Genomic DNA, 19,643 nt, shown 5'->3' on the forward strand with positions numbered 1-19,643 from the left:
TCAACCTTAATGTTATGAAGCGACGAGAATACTTTTTGTGTGCCAAAAAAACAAAATAACGACTTTATTCAACAATATCTAGCGATGGGCGATTTCAAAACACTGCTTCATGAAGCTTCGAAGCTTTACGAATCTTTTGTTTTGAATCAGTTGTTCGGAGTGTGTATCAAACTGCCACGTCACGTGAACTACTGAAATTTCGAAACGTTTCGAAACACTTATGACGTAACAAAGCCTTGTTTACTGAAAAAAGTCTTTATTTTGTTTTTTTGGTACACAAAATGTATTCTCGTCGCTTCATAACATTAAGGTTGAACCGCCACATGAACTGTTTCAAATATGTCTTTAGTAGCTTTCTGGGCATTGAAAGTGTTAATTATCTTGCTGACAATGGAGGCCTCACTGAGCCATCAGATTTTATCAAAAATATCTTAATTTGTTTTTGTTTTTTCTGAAGATGAACGAAGGTCTTACAGGTGTGGAACAACATGAGGGTAATAATTTTCATTTTTGGGTGAACTAACCTTTTAACTCTCATCTCATTAATTTTCCATATTCACTTTTCATGGTATATTATTTTGGTATTCAAATATATCAATTTGAAAGAATAGTTAAAAGTACGTTGAAACTAAAATGCTTTTGTGCTAGAGGTGGGGGTTTTGAATCATCCCAGTGACTCGAATCTTTCAAAAGATTCGTTCAGTGAGACAACGATTCACTCGAGGATTCGTTAAAGTCGACTGAAACGATTCAAAAATCTACTAAGAAACTCCAGAAATATTTTATCACACGCGTTTACCTCACAAATTACAACAAAGCAAAATGAGCCTATCATTTTACCATTAAGTTTGTTTACTAGTGATTTTACAAAATGTTTACAGCAGAAAATCCCCTCGAGCCTGTTCATTAGTTCTTTCACGAACGCGTTTAGACTCACACCCAGCAAAGAGGGCGTATTCGTTCGGTAGGTCAAACCAATTAAATCTTCCATACACGACCCGCATTCGAGTACAATTGGTTCTTTTAAGGCTGTCTTTGAATTGAATGTGAACGAGAGGTCTACTCTAGTTCAAAAAAGCGAACTGAATACCACTAACCTGTGCAAGTAAGCTGTGCGTAATGCGGCAGTCGCATGTTCATTTTGTGGTAAAACACATATTTGCATGTGTACATTCTTTGTCTTATCAGATTAACATATACCACGGCGTAGAAGGAGTTCAACAGAATTGCATGTAGCCTAAATAAAAGCTCGGCGGGCAGGAACACATCTGCATGGCATGCAGTATTAATGTAGTATGGGTAACGGCAACTTTTTTTAAAAAAGAAAATGGGCGTGGATGAGGATTACAGGCTGGGGGACTGTCTTTTTTATAAAACCGTGAATGTTTGCAGATGTGGTGTGGAGAAACTTGCCTCTCTCCATCACTCTACTTCCGCATCAAACATGTTTTAACGCTCAACATGTTCTGCTGAGCACAACACTGAAGTAAATGCCATTTGCATCGGTTTGCATGTTTTTAACATTGACCTCGCAGAAACATCTGACTGGGACGCAGCAGCAGACTGCAGAGATCATATGGAAGAGAAAGTGGACATGGATGATGTTTCTCCGTCCCATCAGCATCAGCGGGGATTGTGGAAATCCTTCCACGGCAGAGCCAAACTAACTGGCAGCCCCAAACTGGGCAAAAAAGACAGAAAGCAAGAAAGTGGGTTTTGGATATTTAAAAAGAAACGTCCAAATGGTTTGGACCGAGCGATTTCTTCGTCACAACCCAATCTGCCCAGCGCAGCCCTGGATGGCGGTGACAGCGGGAGGACGCGCTGCGGCATGCCGGAGCAGAGTGTCGGTACGCCGGCCGCAGCAGCAGCGTCGCTCGGTGCGGAGATCCAGATGCTGAAAAGAACCGTGAGCTCCAAACCGACACTCTCCCAATTGGTGCAGTCTCAACACAAACCTGTTCCGCAAGGGTCCACGTGCATTGATGATGCAGTGATGGATGGTAATGAAGAACAGGTCAATACAAGTGTGGTAAGAAGATTTATTATGTTTCAGATGTTTTTTCTCCTTCTTCATTGCACTGCAGGGATGGATGCAGTTTTGGGGTTTCATTGGATCCTATACAACTTGACAGCTAGTTTATCTACATTCACATTTGCAGATTGGAACTCTGTTGTTTTAAATAGAGTGAATTATCCAAAAGTGGAACAGACTTTTGGTAAATTTATTATGGATAATTGAGCTCTCAGGGATTTCTGATGCAAAAGCCCCCCTAAATGTAAATGTATTTAAACAATATTTAATGTAATTTCTATATGACAGTGATAGACTTTCACTTTTGAGGTCGTCAGTAAACGTGAAACAATGAATTTAAAAATATGTTTGCTGCAATTTAAGTACTACTACAATAAATACATTTCCATATATGAAAAGTGATAAAGGACTGCTGGAAAAACATCATATTAGCTTAAGCTGGCTTTTGTAACCTGGTAGCTGACATGTTACAGGTGGAAATCCTAATCAACTTGATCAAGGCGTACCAGGTTAATCTCGACCACCTCATCTTGACCGGCATAGTTCAGCTATTCACCATGTAAGACCAGGGTAACACATAGGCTGATATGAGTTAGATGTTGAAGCTTGATCACATCCACTAGGATGATGTTAGAGAAACATTTTCAGAATGAGTCGGATTGGATTTAAAGGGTAATCGACCATTAAGATAATTTGCATCACTTTACCCAATGCCCCACTTTTGCTGAATGCACCCAGCCAATTTTGAATACAATCAAACAAAAACAGAATGATTTTGTTACTATATTATTTTTACAATGTAAGTCCAAAAATCTGGTGTCAACTCCTGGAACTCTCAGTAGATCATCAGTTTGTTGCATGTGAATATCCTTGCCCTTGTACACATTTTCAGCATTTGATGCATGCACACCTGAATCAGGTGTTTATGTGCCTTTTTGACATCTGTACATGCAAAGTGATGTTTTTGCATAGTCAAACTCATTTCAGATTCCCATTCACACAAGAACGTGTCAGAATTACCTTGTAATTTTTTGGGACTGCTAAAATAGTCTGCTTATTTTCCCACAAAACCCTGTAAAGTTTGGCCATGATGTTGGGTTTAGTTTCAGTAGTGTTGGTCCTGTAGTAGTTACCTGAGGGTATTTGCCAAGCTGGTCTGCGAGAAGAGGAACTTGCCTAAAAAGTAAAGACACATGAACACAGGCTTAAAGCCAAACAGTGTGCAGCATTCTGTAAGGTCATCTGCAAAACTTGGTGGTCTAATGTGCATCAGATTTTCAGATCAGTAAATACAGATTTAAGATAGTTTGTTTTTTTCTGCCAGACAAACAAGAGGAGAGCTTACTTAAACAGATAGTTCGCTCAAAAATGAGAATTAGCTCAAACTCAGGTCATTCTAAACCTATATGACTTTCTTTGTTCTGCAGGATGTTCTTGAAAATATCTGCTTTGTGTACCTCGAAAGTCGGTTCCACTTTATTTCAATAGTCCTCTTAGACATTCTACTAACTAGAAGTAAATTAACTACATGTCAATTAACTCTCATTAATTTGCATCTAGATGTAAAACTAACTCTCAATAATTTGCAACTACAGGTCAACTAACTAATTAATTTGCAACTACATGTAAAACTAACTCATTAATTTGCAAATACAGGTCAATTAACTCTCAATAATTTGCAACTACAGGTCAACTGACATGTCAATTAAATCAGTTTGCAAGCACATGTCAACTAACTTTCATTAATTTGCAACTACAGGTTAACTTACTCAATTTGCAACTACATATCAACTAACTCATTAATTTGCAACTACAGGTCAAGTAACTCAATAATTTGCAACTACATGTCAACTAACATGTCGACTAACTCTCAATAATTTGCAACTACAGGTCATCTAACTCTCAGTAATTTGCAAATACAGGTCAACTAACTCTCATTAATTTGCAACTACATGTAAAACAAACTCAAAAATGTGCAACTACAGGTCAACTAACTCAATAGTTTGCAAATACAGGTCAATTAACTCTCAATAATTTGCAACTACAGGTCAACTGACATGTCAATTAACTCAATAATTTGCAAGTACATGTCAGCTAACTCTCACTAATTTGCAACTACAGGTCAACTAACTCAATAATTTGCAACTACATGTCAACTAACTGAATAATTTGCAACTACATGTCAACTAATTCAATAATTTGCAACTACATGTCAACTAACTCAATAATTTGCAACTACATGTCAACTAACTCAATAATTTGCAACTACATGTCAACTAACATGTCAACTAACTCACAATAATTTGCAACTACAGGTCAACTTACTCTCATTCATTTGCAACTACAGGTCAACTAACAGGTCAGTTAACTCAATAAATTGCAAGTACATGTCAACTAACTCAATTTGCAACTTACATGTTCACTAACTCTCAGTAATTTGCAACTTCAGGTCAATTAACTCAATAATTTGCAACTTCATGTCAACTAACTGAATAATTTGCAACTGCATGTCAACTAACTCTCATTAGAGTAATAATAGTCCGTTAGGTTAGGGTTAGGAGAATAAGTTGTCATGTACTTGCAAAGAAAATTAGTTAGAATGTTGGATGACCATCAAAATAAAGTGTTTGCAGATATTAAGCAGAGAGTCTACTAATACTCTAATGACATGTAGTTGCAAAGTTTCATTTTTGGGTGACCTATACCTTTAAATAAACATAACTGGAGACTCCTGTCCTGAGCTATGAACAAGAAAACTATAGCAATAAAGTTTGGCTAGTCATTTAAGTTTCGTATACATTATGCATGTCCGTCCTAATCCATTACATCACTGGCTTAACAGCGACCAATGGTGCAGCTAAGATTAGAGTCAAACAAACAACATGGCCTGAAGCTGAGATCTTCTGCTCTCTGTTTACTCCATTACATGTCTGGACTTGAAAAACAGTCTTGGTATGGAGCTGACTGAGCTGTCTTTGTGGTTAGATTTCTGAGGAAGGGTTCTGAGAGGTTTGAGATTTGAAAAACAGCAGCATGTTTTTCTTAAGAAGTCTGTTTTGTATTAGCGGCACTTTCCCTTCTATCCATGACTCAAGGTCTGGCAACGGAGACGAGTAACTCTGCAAATCAGATCAACTCCTCTACAATTGGCGTCACTCGTAGGAGTTGATTTCGGTGAGCATGTTGACACTCTTCCCAAGCTTTGTAAATTCATGGTATGTGGGAATTGCAGTTATGCTGAGTTACAAGGTTTTCACAGTCATGGAAAACCTGGAAATAGCAGAGAATTGCCTTGGAAAAGTCATGGAAATTAAGTAAATCTGATTAACTAAATATTTTATTAACTAAAAGTTAAATGTAAATACTAAATGTAGTATATTACAATTTAATATACGAATATACTAAAAACTATAATTGTTTATTTATTGTTGCTATCACAAATATCATTTTATATATATATATATACAGTACAGTCCAAAAATTTGGAACCACTAAGATTTTTTATGTTTTTAAAAGAAATTTCGTCTGCTCACCAAGGCTACATTTATTTAATTAAAAATACAGTAAAAACAGTAATATTGTGAAATATTATTACAATTTAAAATAACTGTTTTCTATTTGAATATATTTCACAAAGTAATTTATTCCTGTGATGCAAATCTGAATTTTCAGCATCATTACTCCAGTCTTCAGTGTCACATGATCCTTCAGAAATCATTCTAATATGCTGATTTGCTGCTCAAGAAACATTTAATGTGTACAATTGTACAGAATATTTGTGTACAATATTTTTTTTTCAGGATTATTTGATGAATAGAAAGTTCAAAAGAACAGTGTTTATCTGAAATTTAATCTTTTATAACATTATAAATGTCTTTACTGCCACTTTTGATAGATTTAATGCATCCTTGAAAAATAAAAATATTCATTTCTTTAATTTCTTTCCAAAAAAATAAAAATAAAAATTCTTACTGACCCCAAACTTTTGAACGGTAGTGTATAATGCTACAGAAGCTTTGTATTTCAGATAAATGCTGTTCTTTTGAACTTTCTATTCATCAAGGAATCCTGAAAAAAAAAAAGTACACAACTGTTTTCAACATTGAAAATAATCATAAATGTTTATTGAGTATCAAATCAGCATATTAGAATGATTTCTGAAGGATCATGTGACACTGAAGACTGGAGTAACGATGCTGAAAATTCAGTTGTTATGCCACTATAAGGTACATTATGTAACAGTGGGTTGACTATCATAGCCACGACTTTTTACAAACAGGTAATGTTCACTGGCATTAGTGTCTGACTGCTCAGGGCTTAATGCTAAAACAGATCACGTTTCCTGTCTTACAATATTACACCTAATACAAGTACATTTTGCACACATCCTCTGAGGCCGCTAAAATAGACCAGACTATCCATGTTAAAAGGTTGCTTTTCAAATAGGAAGTGGCTCTGTAACTTTTACCACCGCATTTTCAAAACCGCTACATTTTCCTGTTCAACCCCATGCCATATTATCTCTTGCCACAGTTCAGTCATCATGACTACAGAGGTTTCTAGTATCCAACTGTATCCATATCAGCATGATATAAAATCCTCAGCGTTTTTTATTAAAAGAGAACCTTTAAGGTCTACCTGCGGTTCGAAATCGAACTTTTGATCTGAAAAATCACAATACGATTTTTTTTTTCCTCAAATCATGAATCTCTAGCTGAATCCAATATAATTTTATTTTGATTTTCAGGTGTGAGTTTGGTATGGGACTGTTTGACTTACCAATTGTTTGACCAATTCGTCATTTAGCAGATGAGGAGACATCAAGCCTGTCATTCATTATATTTGGAATTCTGTTTGGTGATGCTTGTGGAGCAGGAATATTATAGAGATGTTATCCCAGATATTGTTGTCTTTGAAATGATGCAGGAAGATAAATATTGGATCTGTAAATGTAAATCAGCTCAAACATGGCACCAGGATGTTGTAAGGGGAATCCCCATCTAATAAGATATTCTATATCCTTATTTTTGACAATCCTGTCACTAAACAGGATGTTTAATAAGCCCTGAAGGCTCGCAGTGCAAATCACCTGCTTTCAGCTGACACTGCAAACACATTTAGTGTGTGACAGAAATGTTTTTGACCTCCTCTCTCGCTCAAGGGCTAAAAGGGGAAGTAGAACTTTCACTGTGTGTAGCGCTTGTTAAATACTGCCGGTGTGTTTATGTGACAATTAGTGGTAGTGGTGCTGCGTTTTCTCAAAGACCTAAAATATTACAATTTGTCACGTAACTCGTTCCGCACCATTTGTACTACAGACATGAAATTTGCCTCAAATCATGCAGCTTGTTGAGAAGAAGTGTGAGTAATCAGACCTGCGGTTTTTACTTGATGAAGGGTGATCTGACCCCATGTCTATAGACCAGAATAGAGACTTGTAGGTGGACTCTTTTGACCTGGGCCAGTAAACAACTACCCTAGCAACACCTTAGCAACCACATAGAACACACCTAGAACACCCTAGCAACCACATACTGTAGAACACACCCTAGCAACACCCTGGCAAACACATAGAACACACCCAGAACACTACACTGTAAAAAAATTATTTTTAAGATTTGTTATCACAATTTTTTTTGCTTTTGTCAAATCAAATTAGATGATTAGTGTGGTTCAGATAACATAATATTTTGATAGAATTAAATCAATCACCCTCATTGTATTAACTAAAATTTTTAATTTCAATGAGCTAAAAATTTTAAGGCAACCAGGTAACTTACTTTATTAAGTTAAACCAACAATTATTTTTTTTTACAGTGTAGGTTTTCAAATTTTTAACACTTTTTTTTCCCATGGATCCCCAAAACCTTTGCTATATTTTATAATTTTGTGGCATTTAATTTTTTTATACTTCTAATGGTCAAGGTTTCTTGCTCTTTCATGTTTATTTTCTATGTATTTTAGACAATTCTTAGATAAAAAACAAACAAACAAACAAAAAACAAACACTGTTTTCCATCATATGGCTTCTTTAAAGCAGGTTTTCAAGTTGCTGTCTTCAAGGACAGAATGATAGTAGTTTCCACGACGTTTCAGACCACCAAACCATTAACCACTTGGCTAAACCACCGGAAACAACACATTACTTACTTCAAACTTCAACAGCATTGTCAGATATGTGAAATTGACATCACACACACACACTCAGAGCTTCACTTGCTAAGCAAATATTAACTACTGACAGCAAGCATCTAGTTTAGTCTCATCTAGTTTTTGACTCTTGCATTTTAGTTGAATTGCTGTTCAAGAACTGCCTACTTAGACAGGATGAGACCATCTGACTGACATATAAAGTGACCAACCACAACTGATAAGATGAAGTAATGAAGCATCATGCCACTAATGGACGTCTCCACAAAAGTTTCTACAGCTATTACTGAAGAAAATGAGTGCTAACTTTGTGAAACTGCGTTCTAACCATTAAAAGGTTCTGATTAGCTGTGATCATTGCAAAGCATTTTTGCTTTCATTGTGGACAGATAATTGACTTGTTACTGGAAACTTGTCATGTTGCAACATGCCATTACACAACACTGCTACAGTATTTCTATGTAAGAGCCAAAAATATGACTTACACAAGAAAAAGAGTCCAGTTAAATTAATGCAGAGAGCCATTCTAATATAAAACTGTTAGAATATAAAGCATTTCACCTGGTCTGTATAATAAGAGCTCAATGTTATGTTCTCAGTGCTGATTTTATAGCACCAGTTTATTAGTTCTTCACATCTTGCAACATTCTGTCATAATTTCAATCATAAATTGCAACATGGTAACTTAACAACAGAGTTCTCTCCTGTTATCACTTTTGAGTAAGCAAAACTCTCACATGCTATAAGGTTTGGCATTAATGCTTTTGGATACACTGTGTTTGTGGAGGAGTTATATGTGCACTAAATTTTTTGGTACAATGTCTGTTTTTTTTTTGTTTTTTTTTAGGGCATTAATGCAGCTGATAACGGTGGCACAAAACCTTTACTGCCCACTTCAGCGATGTATCAGTTGGACATTGTGCTGAAAAGAGGAAACAACCTTGCCATTCGAGACAGAGGCGGTAAGACCTGTGTTTTTGATGCTTATGGTGTTATGTTACTGTAAATGTGTGGTCACTGCCAGGAAAATGTGTTTTACTTTGTATTTATATGCTATTTAAAGCTAACATTCAATAGTTTAATCATATGTTGCAATTAAAATTTGATGTGTTTCAGGAACAAGTGACCCGTATGTGAAGTTCAAAATAGCCGGTAAAGAAGTTTTCCGCAGTAAAATCATTCACAAGAACCTTAACCCGGTTTGGGACGAGCGCGTTTGCCTGATAGTGGACAATTTACAAGAACCTCTATATATCAAGGTAAAAAAAAATTTGGGATGCATGTTTCCAGCATAGTGTTTTCTGAAACCTGAAGGAATGACTCTTATGAGGTGATTCATTTTAGTAAATCAAAAACATATTGTGCAACTTGTGTAATTTGATTCCCAAATGAATTACTCTTATGAGGCGGTTCATTTTAGTGAATCGAAAACATACTGCATGACTGGTGTTTTTTGATTCCTGAATGAATGACTCTTTTGAGGCAGTTCTTTTTAGTGAATCAAAAACATACTGTGTGATTGGTGTAGTTTGATTTCTGAATGGACGGTTCTCACGAGACAGTTCGATTAAATGAATCAAAAACATTCTGTGTGACCGGTGTTGTCTGAAACCTGAATGAATGACTCTTGTGAGGCGATTAATTTTAATCAGTCAAAAACTTACTGCACAGCTTGTGTAGTTTGATTCCCAAATTAATTACTCTTATGAGGCGGTTTGTTTTAGTGAATCAAAAACGTACTGCACAACTTGTGTAGTTTGATTCCCGAAATGAATTACTCTTATGAGGTGGTTTGTTTTAGTGAATCAAAAACATACTGCATGACTGGTGTTGTTTGATTCCTGAATGAGTGACTCTTATGAGGCGGTTCATTTTAGTGAATCAAAAACATACTGTGTGACTGGTGTTTTTTTATTTCTGAATGAGTGACTCTTATGAGGCGGTTCATTTTAGTAAATCAAAAACATACTGCGCAACTTGTGTAGTTTGATTCCCAATTTAATTACTCTTATGAGGCGGTTCATTTTAGTGAATCAAAAACATACTGTGTGACTGGTGTTTTTTTATTTCTGAATGAGTGACTCTTATGAGGCGGTTCATTTTAGTGAATCGAAAACATACTGCATGACTGGTGTTTTTTGATTCCTGAATGTGTGACTCTTATGAGGCGGTTCATTTTAGTGAATCAAAAACATACTGTGTGACTGGTGTAGTTTGATTTCTGAATGGACGGTTCTCACGAGACAGTTCGATTAAATGAATCAAAAACATTCTGTGTGACCGGTGTTTTCCGAAACCTGAATGAATGACTCTCATGAGGCGGTTCGTTTTCAGGAATCAAAAAAATACAGCATGAATGGTGTAGTCTGATTCCTGAATGAATGATTCTTTTATGAGGCGGTTCGTTTTAGTGAATCAAAAACATACTGCACTACTGGTGCAGTCTGATTCTCAAATGAATGATTCTTATGAGGAGGTTCTTTTAGGTGAATCAAAAACATACTGCATGAATGGTGTAGTTTGATTCCCAAATGAATGACACTTATCTCTGATCACTTATCTCCTTTTTACGAATTTTCCCTTTTGCAACCTATTTTAGGTGTTTGACTATGATTTTGGCCTTCAAGATGACTTCATGGGCTCAGCTTACCTGTACCTTGAGTCTCTGGAGCACATGAGGTATCATGTATTCATTACTACTGTAAAGATATCAGAATTCAAGATTTAGTGTCAAATTAATACATTTTCAATTAGCATTTAAATGATGTTCGAATGTATAGACGAGTTTCATGAAATGAACAGTGACAAGGTTATTTTTGCTAATATTTTGTTGTTATTTAAGAGTTTATACTGACATCTAATTCTGTGGATGCAGCATATCACCAATGCCATTGTAAAAGTATTGTCGTGACAACGCTTGTGACTTGTCACCCATTATTATTTTACTGCGCGACTGAAAGTGTCCAGATATAGGAATAGTAGTATTCAGCTGGTCATGTGCGGCCACAACGTGAGTGGACATTGACATTTTAAACAGTTTCACATTTCTTTAGGTGTTAAACTACAAAACTACTTATAATGGTGGTCATAACAGGCCATGTTTTTGTTGCAGACCTCTTGATGTTCGGTTGGACCTTCAAGATCCTCACTGCTCTGAGCAGGACCTGGGCTCTCTGGAGCTGGTGGTCACTCTGTTCCCAAGAAGTACAGAGGACAGAGAGGCCCTCAGACAGATGGTAAGACTCATTTGGCAGATTAATGTTGTTTTATGCTTGTAAAAGGGAGGGGAAATGAAATCTGCCAGCAAACTCTCTACATGCATCCAGAAAGACACATTCTGACACATGTACAAACCACACATTTGTTTCACACATTTCTCTTCAAACTGTAGAAACTATTTCTAGCTTTCAGGAAGTTCTTCAAGCGCCCCTGTTATGCTTTTTTCAGATATTACCTTTCATGCAGCGTGTGATAAAGCTGTTTTTTGAATATAAAAGGTCTGCAAAGTTTTAAAAATCAAAGTGCACGACAAATAAAACTAGTCATCAGCAATTCCAGTCCCACTTCCTGTTACAAAACTATGTAACAAATTTGCAAAAATGCCAGCCTCTAGTCTTCAATGGCTGCCCGCGAACAATGTCTGCTTTGACCCGCCCTCAAACACAGTAGTTGAAGCTGAGACTGGAAGAGTTTAGGATGTGTCGTTGGCATGTCGAGAAGAATTGATTCAGAAAAACTGATGCAATCACTGAAGAAGCATCTGGTAATGGGTGTTTCATTTCCAACATGCGCTGTAAGCGGTAGACCGATCACAACAGACTGAGCCATCTGACCAATCAGAGCAGAGCAGGCTTTTGGAAAGGCGAGGTTTAGAGAGACTGAATCTTCAAACAAACCATTTTCTTATTCTTTGAGAAATGAAGTGATGTGCAATGTATGTTTTGAAAAAATTAAAGTGTTTTTTGACATTGGATGTGTGTAAACCTACTGTAGAAGACCTCTAAAACAAAATTAGGAAAATTTAAAGTAGCATAATTGGGCCACACATATAACGTCCAAATCAGTCAAATCATGTACCGTGACTGTCGTAATTGGCAGTTTATTAAAAAAGCACATTATTAAAAGCGCATTACGCTGGGAAAGAGAACTTGCTTTGTTCCTCAAGCCTGTTTTATACTCACTGCGTCTGAGAGTTCACTTGGTTGCACCAAGCAAATTTTGATTTTGGTCATTTTGCTTGTTGTGATCTAATAATTGTGATTACAATATTGACCAAAGTGATCACAATTATGATTTTTGCCATAATAGAGCAGCCCTAACATCTAGTTGTCTTGTTTTAGGAAATGTGAATTCTTCAAAAGAGGCACTCAATCTGTATAATACTAATTTTTATTTTTTTTAAATGTTTTTACAATTCAAAAGTTTGGGGTCAGTGCATTTTTTAATATATACTTTTATTCAGCAAGGATGCATTGAATTAATAGTTTCCACAAAATCAATAAGTAGCACAACGATTTTCAACATTGATAATAAATGCTTCTTGAACAGCAAATCAGCATATTAGAATGATTTCTAAAGGATCATGTGACACTGAAGACGGGAGTAATGATGCTGAAAATTCAGCTTTGATCACAGGAATAAATTAACTTTTAAAATATATTCAACTGGAAAACTGTTATTGTAATAATATTTCACAATATTACTGTTTGTACTGTATTTTTGATCAAATAAATGCAGCCTTGCATTTAAAAATCTTACCGACCCCAAATTTTTGAATGGTAGTAGATATACTGCCTACTATTTTTTTTTTAAAAAAATATGTGATTTCAAATAGTAGTGTACTACATTCTCTGTTATTTTTAATCCATTTTATGTAAAAAGTCACACTGAACCATGTCAAGTCACGCATTACAGTACCAAAATACTGCATACTGTGCACAGCCTGCAAAATTATTAAATAGCTATTCCAGAATGACTCTGATGTGCTCTTTGAGACATACTGTGCTGCGATGATGGGACGTTTGTGCTGTCTGCATAATGCATGAAAGGACTTTGAATTAGACATTAGAAACCTGTGCAGGCAGACACATTGAATTTCACAGGGTGTTCCACAAACAGATGAAACGACAGTCTGATGGGCGGCTTTGATCATCGGGTCAGAAGATGCGTCTCTTGAACGGATTTAGGCGTGGGGTTAATCAAAGCGTGCCCTCCTCCATCCCGGTCACCTCTTTATACAGTAACACATATGACCTGCTCTGTTGTTTTTGTAGACCATGCTACTGAGGAGAAGCTGGAAGGGATGCATTAAGGTAAAAGCAACAGTGTTTGCCCCCAAATTCTCTGACTAGCTGCTGTGTAAACCATCCCACACGCTGTATCTGCTCTGTTAGCACAATGTCTTATGCAATATGGATGGTCTGTTGAAATTGGTTTGTGTGCAGTACTGAACAGAGTCCTAAATATCAGAAACGGGTCAGAATTGCAGCAGTCTGGTCAGAGGATGAAGAGTTTTATCAGCACAGCTCCATTAGATGGCGCAGTCATGCATCTCTCAGGGTGATGGGACATGCCTTTTGTATTTCATACTTTGGTGACCCATTTATTCATAGTTTGTGTGAAACCATTCCGCACTCTGAGTTTTTTACCCATTGTGAACATTTTGTCTTAAAGGGATAGTTCACAAAAAAATGGCAATTCTGTCATCTGTACACTACCATTCAAAAGTTTGGTATTGGTAATGTTTTGAAACAAGTCTGTTATGCACACAGAGACTGTATTACTGTAATACTGTGAAATGTTATTACAATTTAAAATAATTGTTTTCTATTTAAATCTATTTAAAATATAATTTATTCCTGTGATCAAAGCTGAATTTTCAGCATCATTACTCCAGTCTTCAGTGTCACATGATCCTTCAGAAATCATTCTAATATGCTGATCTGCTGCTCAAGAAACATTTCTTAATATTATCAGTGTTGAAAACAGTAGTTCTGCTTAATGTTTTTGTGGAAATATATATATTTTTTAGTATTCTGTGTTGAATAAGAACAGCATTAATTTGAAATAGAATACTTTTGTAACATTAAAAAATATCTTTTCTGTAACTTTTGATTAGTTTAATGCATCCTTGCTGAATAAAAATACTGAAAAATCATACTGAACCCAAACATTTGAACGTAGTGTACATAGCCTCATGATGCTCAAATTGTCATTTTAGGGTTTTACAGCTGCGATCACCACACACTTTTGTTGTATGGACAAAAGCATCTAATTTTGTATCCAATAGAAAAGGTTGAGTAGATGATGACAGAATTGTAATTTTTGACTGAAGTAACCCTTTAACGTCCTGTGATATGTGTGTGGACCGCAGCAACAGCAGCTGCAGCAGCAGAATCTTCGACTGTCGGACCTGCACAAGAAGTCTCAGCTGTGGAGGGGCATTGTGAGCATCAGACTAATAGAGGGTCGCAACCTCATCCCCATGGACCAGAACGGCTTCAGTGACCCTTATGTCAAGTTCAAACTAGGCCCTCAGAAGTACAAGAGTAAGGTATGAACGACTGCGGCATCTGTCTGTTTATCTATCTATCTATCTATCTATCTATCTATCTATCTATCTATCTATCTATCTATCTATCTATCTATCTATCTATCTATCTATCTATCTATCATCTTTCTGTCTATCTATCTATCGTCTGTCTGTCACTGTATCTGTCTATCTATCTATCTATCTATCTATCTATCTATCTATCTATCTATCTATCTATCTATCTATCTATCTATCTATCTATCTATCTATCATCTTTCTGTCATTCTGTCTATCTATCTATCTATCGTCTGTCTGTCGTTCTATCTATCTATCTATCATGTGTCTGTCTATCTATCTATCTGTCTGTCTGTCACTGTATCCGTCTATCTATCTATCTATCTATCTATCTATCTATCTATCTATCTATCTATCTATCTATCTATCTATCTATCTATCTATCTATCTATCTATCTATCTATCTATCTATCTATCTATCTATCTATCTATCTATCTATCTATCATGTGTCTGTCTGTCGTTCTGTCTATCTATTTATCTGTCTATCTATCTATCTATCTATCTATCTATCTATCTATCTATCTATCTATCTATCTATCTATCTATCTATCTATCATCTATCTATCTATCATGTGTCTGTCTGTCATTCTGTCTATCTATCTATCTATCTATCTATCTAGTCTGTCTTCTGTCTGTCTGTCTATCTATCTATCATCTATCTGTCTGTATGTCTATCTATCTATCGGCTGTCTGTCTGTCGTTCTGTCTATCTATTTATCTGTCTATCTATCTATCTATCTATCTATCTATCTATCTATCTATCTATCTATCTATCTATCTATCTATCATGTGTCTGTCTGTCATTCTATCTATCTATCTATCTATCTATCTATCTATCATCTTTCTGTCATTCTGTCTATCTATCTATCTATCGTCTGTCTGTCGTTCTATCTATCTATTTATCTATCATGTGTCTGTCTGTCATTCTGTCTATCTATCTGTCATTCTGTCTATCTATCTATCTGTCTGTCTGTCACTCTATCTGTCTGTCTGTCTATCTATCTATCATGTGTCTGTCTGTCGTTCTGTCTATCTATCTATCTATCTATCTATCTATCTATCTATCTATCTATCTATCTATCTATCTATCTATCTATCTATCTATCTATCATGTGTCTGTCTGTCATTCTGTCTATCTATCTATCTATCGTCTGTCTGTCGTTCTATCTATCTATTTATCTATCATGTGTCTGTCTGTCATTCTGTCTATCTATCTGTCTGTCTGTCTATCTATCTATCTGTCTGTCTGTCTATCTATCTATCTGTCTGTCTGTCTATCTATCTATCTATCTGTCTGTCTGTCACTCTATCTATCAATCTATCTATGTATCTATCTATGTATATATGTATCTATGTATCTATGTATCTATCTATCTATCTATCTATCATGTGTCTGTCTGTCGTTCTGTCTATCTATTTATCTGTCTATCTATCTATCTATCTATCTATCTATCTATCTATCTATCTATCTATCTATCTATCTATCTATCTATCTATCTATCTATCTATCTATCATCTATCTATCTATCATGTGTCTGTCTGTCATTCTGTCTATCTATCTATCTATCTATCTATCTATCTAGTCTGTCTTCTGTCTGTCTGTCTATCTATCTATCATCTATCTGTCTGTATGTCTATCTATCTATCGGCTGTCTGTCTGTCGTTCTGTCTATCTATTTATCTGTCTGTCTATCTATCTATCTATCTATCTATCTATCTATCTATCTATCTATCTATCTATCTATCTATCTATCTATCTATCTATCTATCTATCTATCTATCTATCTATCTATCATGTGTCTGTCTGTCATTCTATCTATCTATCTATAGATGTTTGTCTGTCTGTCTCAGCATCTGCCCATCATCATGACAACCTGAATGTCACATGATGAACACTTCTCGGTACATATCAGCAGACCGAGAACTAGTCTAAGAATATTATTTCTCAGTAACTTATTCTTCTCTTCTGTGCAAACAGACAATTCCCAAGACCCTCAACCCTCAGTGGAGGGAGCAGTTTGACTTGCATCTGTTTGATGAGGAGGGAGGCATTCTGGAGATCTCAGTTTGGGACAAAGACATTGGAGTGAGAGATGACTTCATCGGCCAGTGAGTCTGATTTCAAATGCTGATATTTACTTTTTCTGTTACTTGGGAATCGAACCCATGATTATGCCTTTGCCAGCCGTCTCTAACATTTTACCTACTAGAAGTATGTGTGTTATGGATGGTGTTTATTAATTTTAGATGTCAGCTGGACCTGTCAAAGTTGAGCCGTGAGAAGACACATAAGCTGGAACTTGAGCTGGAGGAGGATAAAGGGACGCTGGTACTGCTGGTTACTCTCACCGCCACAGTCGCCGTCTCAATCTCTGACCTGTCTGTCAACCTACTAGACGACCCACAGGAACGCCAGCAAATCCTTAAGAGATATGTAAGTGTGATGTGACACAGCCAAACAGTCTAACTTTCTGTACAAAAGCTCCTGACATCCCCATAAAGGTATCTGACGCTACACAGCAAGTGTTGCTTCTAACTGTTTCCTCTGAGAGACAAAGTTGTCCTCCTGTAGAGAGTGCTTTGACAGCAACTCAGAAACTGGTAATGCTCCAGCCTGCAGTACACTTCTGTGACCAAAAGGGGGCGTAAGATGACCACAGTCCAGTGCACTACTGGATTAACATGGTCTTGTTCACAACTGGACAACGGTGGAGTACCTCAGAAGAAACAAAGACGGAGAGAGAGAGACATCTCTCTCCTCTCAGAGTTGTCTGTCCTCTCTATTCACGGTTTGTCTTTGTCCTGCCACTGTCCCCTGGAGGGCCGGTCAGTGAACGGCTTACAGAAACTCACCACCAATGCAGACTGACCTTCTTTCATAACAGCTGCATAATGAAGATGTATTCGTGAGAGCCACCAGATAATCTGGCGTGGCGGCTCAATGTTTTTGTCTCAATGTCCACTGCCGAGCGGCTTTGACGTGGACACAAAACTGCTCGCGGACTCTGACAGGGGATTAGAGAAAGTTAGGGCCAAAATAGAGCTGTCAGAAACATATGGATGTATTACTGCTCGCTGTGAATGTAGTCCTGGGCTTCTCTGATGCGTTTTTGTTCTTTTTTTTCAGAGTCCTATGAGGTCCTTCTTTAACGTGAAGGATGTAGGAATCGTGCAGGTAAAGATCCTGCGGGCCGAGGGGCTGATGGCTGCTGATGTCACAGGTAAAATCATGTCACTTACTTTATTCATTTGTGCCTAGTGAACAATAGCCAGAATTCCTATAGTCATGAAAAACCTGCAAGTAGCAGGTGGCCTGGAAAAGTCATGGAAATGTATAAAATCTTAAAAGTCATGATCCTGAACTCCTAAAAATAAAGGTTCTTCATTGGCATTAATTGTTCCATGAAGAAACTTTAAAGGGTTAGTTCACCCAAAAATGAAAATTCTGTCGTTAATTACTCACCCTCATGTCGTTTCACACCCGTAAGACCTTCGTTCATCTTGAGAACACAAATTAAGATATTTTTGATGAAATCCGATGGCTCGGTGAGGCCTCCATTGACAGCAAGATAATTAACATTTTCAATGCCCAGAAAGCTACTAAAGACATATTTAAAACAGTTCATGTGACTACAGTGGTTCAACCTTAATATTATAAAGTGACGAGAATACTTCTTGTGCACCAAAAAACCAAAATAACGACTTTATTAAGCAATATCTAGTGATGGGTGATTTCAAAACACTGCTTCATTAAAGGGTTAGTTCACCCAAAAATGAAAATTGTGTCATTTATTACTCACCCTCATGCCATTCCACACTCGTAAGACCTTCGTTAATCTTCTGAACACAAATTAAGATATTTTTGATGACATCCGATGGCTCCGTGAGGCCTCCATAGGGAGCAATGACATTTCCTCTCTCAAGATCCATAAAGGTACTAAAAACATATTTAAATCAGTACATGTGAGTACAGTTGTTCAATATTAATATTATAAAGTGACAAGAATATTTTTGGAGCGCCAAAAAAACCAAAATAACGACTTATTTAGTGATGGCTGATTTCAAAACACTGATTCATTTGTGCTCCGAAGCTTCCTGAATCAGTGTATCGAATCATGATTCAGATCACGTGTCAAACTGCCAACGGCTGAAATCACGTGACTTTGGCGCTCCGAATAGCAGATTCGATACACTGATTCATTTGTGCTCCGAATATTCCTGAAGCAGTTTTTGAAATCAGCCATCACTAAATAAGTCGTTATTTTGTTTTTTTTTTGGTGCTCCAAAAATATTCTCGCTTTATTATATTAATATTGAACCACTGTACTCACATGAACTGATTTAAATATGTTTTTAGTACCTTTAATGGATCTTGAGAGAGGAAGTGTCATTGCCCCCTATGGAGGCCTCATGAAGCCATCGGATTTCAACTAAAATATCTTAATTTGTGTTCAGAAGATGAACGAAGGTTTTACGGGTGTGGAACGGCATGAGGGTAAGTAATAAATGACAGCATTTTCATTTTTGGGTGAACTAACCCTTTAAGCTCGAAATTTCAATGGTTCACCACTGGGAGGCGTGACTTTGGCTGTTTGACTTTGGCAGTTTGATACACGCTCCGAACCACTGATTTGAAACAAAAGATTCGTAAAGCTTTGAAGTTTCACGAAAATTAGTTCAAAAAGTGTTTTGAAATCGACCATCACTAGATATTGTTGAATGAAGTCATTATTTTGTTTTTTGGTGCACAAAAAGTATTCTCGTCACTTCACAAAATTATGGTTGAACCACTGGAGTCATATGGACTATTTTAACTGTGTTTTTACTACCTTTCTGGGCCTTAAAAGTGG

At 36.6% G+C, this 19,643-nt stretch overlaps 1 protein-coding gene across 5 annotated transcripts in view; it reads left to right on the plus strand.

Moving 5' to 3' along the window:
• Positions 1-1,104: 1,104 nt before the first annotated feature.
• Positions 1,105-19,643, plus strand: part of mctp1b (multiple C2 domains, transmembrane 1b) — a 38,069-nt gene continuing 19,530 nt past the window's right edge. The window contains exons 1-10 of one of the 5 annotated variants that reach the window (XM_067397517.1): positions 1,105-2,032; positions 9,033-9,147; positions 9,302-9,444; positions 10,785-10,864; positions 11,280-11,421; positions 13,459-13,497; positions 14,559-14,738; positions 16,772-16,902; positions 17,041-17,227; positions 17,921-18,014. In XM_067397517.1, the coding sequence (XP_067253618.1) occupies positions 1,577-2,032; positions 9,033-9,147; positions 9,302-9,444; positions 10,785-10,864; positions 11,280-11,421; positions 13,459-13,497; positions 14,559-14,738; positions 16,772-16,902; positions 17,041-17,227; positions 17,921-18,014 (1,567 nt within the window). In that variant the 5' untranslated portion in view covers positions 1,105-1,576. Of the gene's footprint in view, positions 2,033-8,868; positions 8,906-9,032; positions 9,148-9,301; positions 9,445-10,784; positions 10,865-11,279; positions 11,422-13,458; positions 13,498-14,558; positions 14,739-16,771; positions 16,903-17,040; positions 17,228-17,920; positions 18,015-19,643 lie in introns of those variants that run through there. The other 4 variants (XM_067397519.1, XM_067397522.1, XM_067397520.1 and 1 more) reach the window with 4 other exon arrangements.

The sequence above is a fragment of the Chanodichthys erythropterus genome, chromosome 10, assembly GCF_024489055.1.
Source record: "Chanodichthys erythropterus isolate Z2021 chromosome 10, ASM2448905v1, whole genome shotgun sequence".
Lineage (NCBI taxonomy): Eukaryota > Metazoa > Chordata > Actinopteri > Cypriniformes > Xenocyprididae > Chanodichthys > Chanodichthys erythropterus.